At 52.3% G+C, this 10,923-nt stretch overlaps 1 protein-coding gene across 3 annotated transcripts in view; it reads right to left on the bottom strand.

Annotated features, from left to right (window-relative positions):
* Window positions 1-272: 272 nt before the first annotated feature.
* The window catches only part of DPYSL3 (dihydropyrimidinase like 3), a 29,528-nt gene continuing 18,877 nt past the window's right edge, over window positions 273-10,923 (bottom strand). For all 3 annotated transcript variants that reach the window (XM_042881588.1, XM_042881589.1, XM_042881590.1), the window contains exons 4-14: window positions 9,914-10,078; window positions 9,559-9,620; window positions 9,017-9,097; window positions 7,786-7,854; window positions 5,472-5,592; window positions 4,824-4,980; window positions 2,956-3,097; window positions 2,526-2,696; window positions 1,919-2,098; window positions 1,145-1,307; window positions 273-869 (exon numbers count right to left, since the gene is read on the bottom strand). In XM_042881588.1, coding sequence (XP_042737522.1) covers window positions 781-869; window positions 1,145-1,307; window positions 1,919-2,098; window positions 2,526-2,696; window positions 2,956-3,097; window positions 4,824-4,980; window positions 5,472-5,592; window positions 7,786-7,854; window positions 9,017-9,097; window positions 9,559-9,620; window positions 9,914-10,078 — 1,400 coding nt within the window. In that variant the 3' untranslated portion in view covers window positions 273-780. The remainder of the gene's footprint in view (window positions 870-1,144; window positions 1,308-1,918; window positions 2,099-2,525; window positions 2,697-2,955; window positions 3,098-4,823; window positions 4,981-5,471; window positions 5,593-7,785; window positions 7,855-9,016; window positions 9,098-9,558; window positions 9,621-9,913; window positions 10,079-10,923) is intronic.

Here is a 10,923-nt window from a genome sequence, read left to right as displayed (position 1 = left end):
GAGCAGTCTCACTAGCACCAGCTCCAAGCTGTTTTGTTAATGCTTTTGCTTTTGCCCAAGAAGCAACACTGTCCCAGCATCCATACTGGTCCCCCAGTGCTGCACACAGACTCCCTTTGGCTGTACATCTCCCTCGGCTCAAACAGCCTCAAGTTGCTCCAGGAGCCCTGCACACATCCTGCCCGTGGGACACAGCCTCTCTGCCCCTGCTGTCCCCAGGGCCAGGCAGGCAGCCACAGCTCAGAGTGGAAAAAAGCAGCCATGACAACAAGTTATTTGAGGAACAGTTGTTTTTTTTTTTTCCTTTCTTTTTTAATAAAGTGTACAAAGTCGTAAATTTCCTTACATGAGGTGCTGTGACAGCTGTTACAGAGATGTTCTGGGCTCCTTAATGGGCATCGTGGTGAAACACTGCTGAGAGCCAAGACAAAGGAACACGGTGCTGCCCGGGCTCACACTGCACCCCCACCTGCCCACAAGCATTCAACACCAACAACGACCTGAACCAAGTGACCTGTCTGAGCGGCATGCATACAAAAGGAAGAGGAGAAACACAACCCACCCAACCCACAACAACAACAACAGAATTTTAAGGCTATGCATAAAATAAAATGAAGCAACATCTTTAAAGCTAGGTAGCAAGTAGCTTTTGTGAAAAGTAAGGCTTGAGGCTTACTGATTCTTCAGAACAGGTTTATTTGCTTTTCCTTCTTAAACACCAATGCACCCCTTTTTCTTCCTTTGCTTGCACAGGGATCACTGCCCTCTCTGTGTGGTGCTTTAGCTGAGGGAGGTTATGTTGGAGCGGCCTCCCGGCGGTGCCACAATGCGCTTGCTGGCAGAACGAATGCCTTCATCAATCTGGGTACCTGGAGCACGGAGGGAAAGGGAAAGTGACACCAAGAGGATTTTTCCCACTCAGCCACCGGGAAGGCTGGGGTCTTGCTGAAAGGCTCTGGGCCACCAATGGCAACCTCTCTGCCTCTGACTGAGCAAGGACCCCAAGGAGAGAAGTGGCCACTCCCAGAGCAGATGGTCCTCCACGTGTGGACCCACACAGCACAAGCAGAAGTCCAGTGCTGCACTATGGCTGCAGCCCAGCCCCCTGGCCCAAGGCACCATTGTCTGCCAGTGCCATGCTTACCTGACAGGCTGAACCCCGACTGGTGGAGGTTCCTCACAGGGGGTGTCTGCCGTGTGGGGGACCCCCGGGTGGATCCCACAGGGGTGCCACCCTTGGGGGTGGCAGTCAGGTCAAACACAGGTCCATCATACATGCCCCGGGGCACAGCATGCATCTCCGCCATCTGTTACCAGAGAGGAATGGCACAGTGACACTGCAATGCTTCCGCAACGCCTATGAGCCCACCAATGCCGCCAGCATCCTGGCACATGGATTCCAGGCTCCCTGGTCCCACTGCAGAGGCCACTCACACTGCCAACCCCGTGCTCACCTGTCCTGCATGCCCGAGACCTCTCTGAAGCATGGAGGTCTCAGCCCCACCTCCTGCACAACAGCCTCCCACTGCGTGCTGAGGGACTATGCAACAGGCACCCCCTGACACAGGTTTATTTTGTGCAGATGAAGGCCCTTTTTGCTCAGTCTCCTTGTTTTTAACTCAACTTTTCCCTGCAGGTTCCTGCTGTAGCAGGAAGGCAACAAGGGAGCAGGTGGACCTGCAGCACCCACTGCTGACTCAGCCCCATGTCCTTCCCCTCACTATAGCACACCACCAGCACAGAGGTCACAGCTCTGCCCAGCACTCAGCAATCCCCAGTAGGTTCAGCACATGCAGGTTTACAGCACTTTTTCCATCTTATCAGATACACTGGAGGGCAAACAATCAGCTAGCTGGGAAAGGGGCAATTTGGGTTAACAGCTTCACAGCTCTTTCTGCCGGCATCCCCATCTCCTTACCTTTCTCCTGGCTTTGATCCGCTTGTAGACATAGTCAGGGAAAGGGCTGCAGGGCAGGAAGCGCCCAGTCCCCTGGGTCACGTGCAGGTTGCCATCCTCCAGCATGATCTTTCCCTGGCATATGACAACCAGTGGGGCCCCACGCAGCTCCATCCCTTCAAAGATGTTGTATTCAGCTGCCTGCAGCAACCAGGGGTGACAGTCAGGAGAAACACAAGCACTGTCTGCCCAGTGAGGGCTGCTCAGTCCCCTCACCTCACTGACAAAGCCTCCAGGGCAGAGAGAGCACACCTGTATAGCCTTGCTGCCTCAAAGGCCTCCTGCCCTTCACCAGTCCATCACACCAAGAACCCAGCTTAGCTGGGAAAAATTTGGACTCAGAGGAGGAGAAAAGCCCATTGCAGGCTTGGCATAAGGAGAGTGCAAGGCAGCTCGGTGAGAAACATGCTGCAAGCAGAGCCCAAGGCTCAAAGGCATCCTATCCTGCAGTCACACCTGCATTGCCCAGAGCCTGCATCTACCAGCAGGGCAGCACCAAGCTCCTTGCAGCAAGATCACTGTGTGTAGCACTTCCCACACCCATTCCCAGCTTGAGCAGAGGGCTTACAGACTGGTGGGTTTTTGCCGTGACGATCTTCACTGCATCAGGATCCCAAATGACCAGATCACTGTCTGAGCCCACAGCTATTCTCCCTTTCCGTGGGTACAGGTTGAAGATTTTTGCAGCATTAGTGCTCGTCACTGCCACAAACTGGTTTTCATCCATCTTTCCTGTGGCCTGCTCAGACACAGAGAGAACAAAGCACCCTTTTGGGGAAGGGAAGAGGAAAAGCCCAGGTCTGGCATTAGACAGACCAAAAGCTGGAGCTATGCTCACATATCATGGCTATTCGCCCTGTGGCAGCCGTTTCTCCTGCTCCAGCTTGGTTCAGCTCACAAGCAGAAAGCAGACGTGCCACTGGGCACTCAGCCCTGCTGGGGCAAGGACACAGTGCTGCCCGTCAAGTCTGCCCACTCGCTGCTGGGCTGGCTCTTACCACTGCTTTGTCCCAGATGACAGACATCCGTTCCTCGATGCCATTGGTCCCCTCTGGGATCGCTGTGAAGTTGTCTTTTCCAATTGCTTTCTGCGCAGTGCTGAACGTGCAGTGGGCACTTCCTGACACCTGCAGGTCACCACTGGCATGGTGATAATAAGAGCATCCTGAGCCATTTCATAGTCAGACAGAGGCAGAGACACGAGGGACTAGGAAATGCTCTGCGTATGGGCAGCCCCCACCCAGCTCTCTGCCAGGAGGACAGGACAAGGAGCTGAAAATCAGCTGGGTTTGAGGGGAGCTGGGGACACAGCTGCCACCAGGTGGAAGGGAACAGGGCCCAGGCCGGCTCCTGCAGCAGCTGGGAGGGAAGGGCCTGCAAGTGCTGGACTCCTGACCCCAGACCTCTGATGGCACAGATGCAGCAGCTCTGCACAGGGCCACGAATCATTCATAATCCATTGGTAATCTCCATCTTCCTCTGATAATTTCTGCCATATGTCTGACTGACTGCAGAGCCAGAGATCCAGCCTGATGACAAAACATGCTTCCTAATCTTCACCACCTTTCCTCTGGTGAAAGAAAACAAACCAGCCCTGCAGCTGCTTCTCCTGCCAAAGCCTCAAGAAAACCACTGGGAAAGGCACTGGGACAGAACTGTATTGGCTGCAGGGCTCAGAGGTGCTTCTGCCTCTCCTCTGAGGTCTGGGGTAAATTTGGTATTGAAACAGCAGGAAAACATCAAAAATCAAGTTCAGGAGTTGGGCTCACGTTTTGCTGTTTCATTAAGACCTGCATCAATCTTGTATGTTCAGATCAAGCAAAAGCACACACTGCTCACTGCCCACAGCAAAATCCCAGGCGAGGTGCACATTCAGACCCCATATGCATGGGCACCTCTCCTGCCAGCCAAAGCAACTCCACACACACTCAGCACTGCCCCTCACTGGGGCACAATCCCAGCTTATCGCTCTGCTGTCACACCTATTTCTGACCTGGCATCCCATGCTCATCTCAGAGATGTTTCCAACATTACCTCAAAGGTTGTTTCCATTTGTCCCCAGGCAGCCCTGCCCAGCTAGCACAGAGCAGCACCACACACAGCGTTCAGCTGCAGATGCAGAGCAGTGAGGCTCGCAGCTCACATGTAAGCACAGCCAGCAAGCAGGCACTGCATCCCTGGCTGTGGTGCATGCCTTTCCAGTGAGGGGATGGAGGACAGCTTTGAGGGAAAGGTCACCTCAAATTGCTGACGTGCTTCTATTGTTTGCTCTCCACTTTCAACAGATCCCTTCCCCCAGTCCCTGCCTTTAGGGTAAAAATCATCTACTAATCCTGCCAGAGGAGCACAAGCTGTCCCTAAGGGCCTCATACTCCTTGCAGACTGTTCTACTGTTCACCTGTGGACAAAAAGCCAGAAAGCTATTTGGCATGTGGGTCCCCACCAGCTATGCCACCTGTGCCCCCAGACCTCCTCATGCACAGCCACATCCCAAACCTCACCTTCTGCTCCTCCCACAATCACACAACTTCTGCAGCTTAGTCAATGCTGTCACTGACAAATTCTGTGTTGTCTGGCCCTCATTTCTTTCCCTTCTTCAGGGCATTTAAAGCTGTTTGTGACTGCGTGCCATAGTATTTTTCTCATTACTGGCGCTATGCCTTCAGTGCCTCCCTTGACAGCCATTTCATCAGGCAGCTCATTAAATCCCTGGGGTGAAATGGTTCATACTGGAATAGTGTCTAGGCTACCTGAATACTCCCTGGCCTCCTCTCTGACTACTCCAGGCCAAAGGTGCTGCCTTCCACTCGCAGTCACTGGCAGAGCCACAAGACCAGGCACAGCCTGCCTGGCTGCTACTGCTCACCTGGCCAGCAGGGTGTTAATGTAGTCAGGGGTTGTGGGATCTGGGCTTAGGGGGGGTGAAACCACAAACGCTGCAGCCTTGGCCCAGTTCTTGCTCCAGTAGTGTGTTCCATCAGTCCCCAGGCTGGCTGTGATGGGCTCACCGAACACCACGTTGCCTGGAAAAAAGAGCAGAGAGGACACAGGTTTGGTGATTACAGCAGTCTGATCCTTGTCTACCTGTTGTGGCCTCTAGAGCAGAGGGGAGGGACTGCTGGGCCAGAGACCTCTCTGCTATCACAGGAACTGTCCCAGTCCTTCAGCTCCAGTCACAGAGCATGATGGTGGTGCAGACCTGGAGGCACATCGTGCCATAGAGGCTGGGGATGTACCCAGCAGCTTCAACCACCTGCATGTGGATGGTGTGAGTTTCCCCAGAGAAAGCCCTTCACGGAAAGCTTTAGTCTCCAAGACCCTCTCTGACCCATGCCCACACCTTGATGCTACCTGATCCCCGCAGCCCTTTGCAAATCAGGTAAAACCTCAACCCCCCCTAGAAGAAGGGGTAGCTCTGGGCTGCTTAAAGAAGGGGTCTGAACCCAACAGCCAGGGCAACACCAAACCTAGCACTTCAGTGGCAACAGTGTGGATGCATACAGCATCAGCTCACCCTTTTTCCTGGCTTGTGAGATGAGGTCTGCAGCACTTCTGCTCATCACTTTAGTCACATAGAGAGGGCAGTTGGTCTGGCTGGCAATGATGATGGCTCGGAAGACAGCTTCTGCTTCCAGCTGGAAGAGAGAACAGTGTAGCTGCAGAGGAGCAAGCACAGCAGGTAAGGAGGGCTCACTGCTGGCTGTGCTCCCTCTGGTACCTGGGGAGGCTCCAGGGCCCAGCCTGCAAGTGGCAACTCTGCAGGGCTGCAGCATGGAGCTGGGCAGCCACTTGTTCCCCTGCCTGGCTCCAGTCCTGTCAGCAGCAAGAGGAGCTCAGGGCCAGCTGCCCACACCGGCAGCACGGCTGCAGCCAGCACAGGCAGACACAGCTCTGCTTCTCTAAGCTAGTTTAATCGGACATTGCCCTGCTGATGCCTGGGGTGCTGCAGGCTGTGCCCTGGTGGGCTGCTGGGGTCCAGCTGTTCCATGAACCAGCTGCTGAGTGTCCCGGCCAGCCTGCCGCTGCAGCAGGGCCCATTTCCACCAACACGGTTATCTTTGAACTATGACATCAGCCCTTGCTCAGCCTGAGCTCAGCTCCAGACGTTCTCTAAGTGTGAGCTCTGCAGCTTGGCTTCAACCCTTGGCCTGAGACAGTTCAAAACAGAAGCCTTAAAAAGACAATGTGCAAACCAGCCAGGAAAGGCAGGCACCGTGCCATTGCTGCCTGCAGCTGGCAGCTGCTCCATGCTCCCAGCAGCAGCGGGCCACTGCGCTCAGACAAACACACGAGTGCACCTCACACACTTCTGAGCACCATCCATCAGCACAGTGAAAACAGTTTTCTTCTTCTGCTTAAGAACTCTTTTGAAAACATAGCAGCACACTTACAGACTTGAGTGGGCTTTAACACATGGCCAGGGGCAAACAGCCATCACTGAACACCCTTCAAAATTGATCCAGTCTGGAGCACCATCCGGCACTACCGAATTCCAGCACCACCTGCTAGAAGAGCATGTCTTCAACGCCCACAGAGGTCCTTCCAGGACACAGCAGATCCTTGGACCCTGGGCCACCCTCCCAGTGCCTTGCCAACCGCCTGCAAGTCTTCAGGAGGGTAGCACATCACTTGCACACCACTGAATGTTTTCCCAGGTTGAAGATGTGCTGGAAGAACAACACTTTCTTTTCAAAGATAATGATATCTGGGATTGGCTGGACAGACTGAATCTAGAGCTTTCTTGCACTGCTCTCAGTTGCCTTAAGCTCTAATGGCATTTCAGGATCAAACACTCCATAATGCTTTATTGGCTTTGGACAAGAAGAACTGCAGCGTTGTCTTATGATAACAGGAGAGTTCTCAAATCCTGGCACAATATCCTGTAACTGCAGGTTAGCCTGCCAGCTAGTGGCATCAGGTCTAAGGCCATAAAGAAAAATAAGTGTACGTTTACACACAGAGGAACTATGATCTGTTTTTCACACTGAGTCTTTTCTCTTTATTGTCTCACACTTCAAAAACAGTAAGCACTGCATTACACTAGGCTCTGTCATTACCAGCTACCACACAGTCAACTTCTTACACTGTTAATTTAAGCCAATTGATTTTATTTCTGCAGACCCCAAAGTATGTATCTGTCACTGCTCCCTACTCGGTTCTGCTGTTGTTTTCATCTTTCACATGCCACAGAAAGTTAAAAGCAGCTCTCTGCAGGGAGCTATCTCATATCTAAATTTAATTTAGAAAACCTATCTAAAATTAGACACAACTCAGATTAACAGACCAAACAGAAAAATACCCTGCGAGCTAAAATTAGAAATAATCTAATTAGTGTCTTCACAATGACTTGTAACCAGGAAATTCCCCCTTTCCTCCCCTCCCACTCCTTCCACCAATGGTTTTGTCTGTCTGACTTTGAAACCCACATTAGACCCTAAGCAGAGATTAAGCAGGAAGAGGCTGGAATCTGTCTGTGCTCAGACACATGAACAGTGACCTTTCAGAGGGACTAAAACTTGCCTTTCTATTCTCCTCGGGCCTCTTACGCTCTGGAATCCCATAGAAAATGAATGCTGCCAAACCTGCCCCAAGTGCTGCTACAGCTGTACAGAATTTTTTGTTGATTACTTAATCTCTGAACAACTCAGAAGCCTTCATTTCTGCTAGGAGACTCCAGTTAGGTGGAAAAACGCTGGTCACAAAAGAGCATCTCACTCTTTCTTGAGCTGATAATGAACAAGACAGTATTATACGCACGTTTAGCCGTGTGCAGTACACCCTACCACAGCTCAGAAAAGCTCTGCCATGCACACTGCTCTTTGCCTTACCTCCTCAGGTCTGCTCAGCACATGGCCCTCTGGGCCGGTGATTCCCATCTCCAACATCCTGGCCTGCTCCTAGGACACAAAAAGGACAAAGGAGTGTTATCTTCCTCTCCCAGAGCCCCCCAGTGCCCTGGCTCCCCTCCCAGCAACAAAGAGCTCAAAGACAGGAACCACACCGGCCTCTCAGCAGGACGCAGCCAAGGGCACCAAACCAGAGAGCAGCTCAGCTGGTTCTCAGCACCGCTGGCACCTGCAGAGCAGCATTGGCACTCACTGCCATGTGGGACTGACACCCAGCACTCACCAACCCAAAGCCTTGGAAGAGGAAAACTGCAGCAGTTTCCAAAGGGCAGCCAGAAGGGAGTGATGGCAAGGGAATGGCAGTGACAGGCTGCTGCTGACAGCTCTGACACCCAGACAGGGCACACCGGTCCCAGAGCTCTCCCACTGCTCTGGGAAGGGCAAAGCAGCAGCTGGGATGAGACATCTCCTTACCAGGACTGTGGGTTCAGACCTCACTCACACCACTGACAAAAGCTTTGCAGTAATAAATTCCCCAGTTATCTGGTGGTCCTTTAAAATCCTGATGTTTTCCTGGAAAGTTCCACCCATTCCAAGTTTCTTTTAATTTTAGGAAGAAAAAAGAGCAGCTGGAATCTGCTTTCTTTCATCTATCAGCCTGTCTTTCTAATCCAGCAGGAAACCATCTACTTAACAAAACTTCGGCCAGCATGGGTTTTTTGTGTTGTTTTTTTTTTTTTTGCTTTAATGTCACAAATATTTTCACTGATTTTGTTTTAAAAAAATAATAATTTCGCAGTACCTGATATCCCTTTAAATTATCTGGGTTTTTATTATCTCTAGAAGATGACAATGCTTCCTGTAATAAGAGAATCATACACTTCAAAACATTTGTCCTTCTGATTCCTTGGTTTATCCGTCACGCCCATTTGAAATGGAGTTTTACCTACTGTTGTTCCTCAAAACATAGAAATACCACGAGGCAGTTCTATGCATCCCGAAGAACAATGCTGAAGGGTTTCACAAACTCTTTATTGCAGCTCCCACCAGGTACTTCACAGCAGAAAATCTCGGTAAATCTGATACTGCTGCTGAGCAGCAGAGATCACCTTGCAAAAGATGCCCACACAGCTTTAGTGTCACATTACAAACATCCCACGTCCAATCAGCCCAGGATAGATTTCCAGTCCCTGCACACCTGAGGAGTAGCTACCTGTGCAACTATATCCCCGTTTTCAGCATGAACTTGAGCTATGGCACCCAGCTCTCCCAGGCAGCTGAATATCTCATACAGCTGAAACAGAGACAAGAAGAAGAGATTACCGCGCAGACAGACACACTGCCCTGGCTTGCACACGACCATAAGTCTCCCGCGCTGTGCCCCCAGGAGAGCTGTGCAGGAACAGGGGCAGGCAGGACCCGGTATCAGCTGCACAGAGAACGGCCTCTGTGGTCGTACTGGCCGTGCCTTCAGGATGCTGCCGGCTCCCTGAGGCGCTCTCTGTCCTCTCCTGCCCACCCCCTCTGCCTGCCACTCTCTAACAGAGAGCCTGGCCACTGAGAAGCACCTCAGGGCTTGTGAGCGAGCAGTGCGGGGCTACCCGAGGGTCGCACCGCTCAAGGCAGCAAGGATGAGCAGTGAGCAGCATGGAAACCCCTGCAAAGCACCTCACGTCAGGCTGCGGAGCTATGACCACACAGCACTGCTGCTAGCACTGCAACCACACACAACCAAAGCCATAAAGGAGTTCCTACCTCAGTGTTTGACATCTGGTACAAGTCCTTGTAGGCCATGTAAACCATGAATGAGTTGACTCCTAGGGGAAGAGCAGAGAGGAAATTGAAGGAGAGCGAGCCAACAGTTTCCCATCCCCAGACACAGGGGAAGCACTGAGACCTGGGGAAAGGGCACAGGAGTGGGCTGGCAGGAGAATCTCTGCTTCAACTGGAGGTCCTGCCATTCATCCACAGAATGCCAACTCTCAGCTCAAGGCCAAGCAGGATCCCATCACGCTCACAGCCAGAGGAGCAGGGGTAGAGCATCCGCCACCTTCCCCTTTCTGCCAGGTCCCCCGCACCCAGCCAGGGCAAGGAAGAAAGGGCAGCAAACCTTTCTCCTGGACCATGGCATGCAGCTCCTGCCGGACGCGCTGGCTCCAGCGGGGGATGTCCACGTGCAGCGCATAGTCACAGCAGGCCTTCCCATCTGCCCACTCCCGCCACTTCTCAAATGCCTCCACCAGACTGGACTCGGGGTCAGGCACCACGTGGTCCACTGCAGGGTGACAAGGAGTCATCAACAAAGGCTCCTCCGCCAGACGTCCTGATGTGCACCCCTCCGTACCCCTGCATGCCACAAGGCATCTCTACCACCCCACACTTGTCTCCCAGCTGCTTCCGGACAGCCCTCAGCATCTCTATGACTTCCATCGTCCCCTTCAATTGCAGTTACTGGGGGGAAATGCACACAGCTTTTACTTAAGAGCTTCTGGCAAAGGACCATGGGCTTTTACAGGCTTCTGCTGAGAAATGAGCTGAGAGCTTCAGGGCCTCATTCCTCCTCACCCCCACTTCCACCTCATTAACACGGTCTCCTCCCACACTGCAACACTAATGCACCTATTACAGCCCACCACATAACTTTGAGCCTGCCACACCGTGATTTTTTTTGGCCCAAGGGAGAAGGAGAACTGGCAGCCCACTCCTTTACTGGAAGGATCAATAACTGCATCCCATGTATCCCATTTCCTGCATCCCATGAAAACCTGCAGTGCACACTGCTGTGGCCACTGCACAGCAGTAAAGCTTGGATCTGCAAGCACTGCATGCTCACGGTCTTTTCCTCTAAAGGATCTCAGAATGTCCTTTCCTTTTTCATTAGCACTGTTTATTTCTGAGCAGTGCAGGATGCCAGGACATTGCTCTGTTTCTCTGCTCAGCATCATCTGAGCATCACACTGCCCTTTTTTATTTAACCAGGCAGAAAAAAAAAAGCGTTCTTTATTTTTTTTGTTCCTTTTTGAGGTTCTTGTGGGCACCAGCAGCTGCAGATGTTGGAGCACTGCAGAACACAGGATCTGAAGCTGTGCAAAGGGCCCTGTGCACACTTTTATTCCCAGC

This window comes from Lagopus leucura, unplaced genomic scaffold (genome assembly GCF_019238085.1).
Source record: "Lagopus leucura isolate 7727_CA_CO unplaced genomic scaffold, USGS_WTPT01 Super-Scaffold_100030, whole genome shotgun sequence".
NCBI lineage: Eukaryota > Metazoa > Chordata > Aves > Galliformes > Phasianidae > Lagopus > Lagopus leucura.
This window is presented reverse-complemented; position numbering and strand designations above follow the sequence as displayed.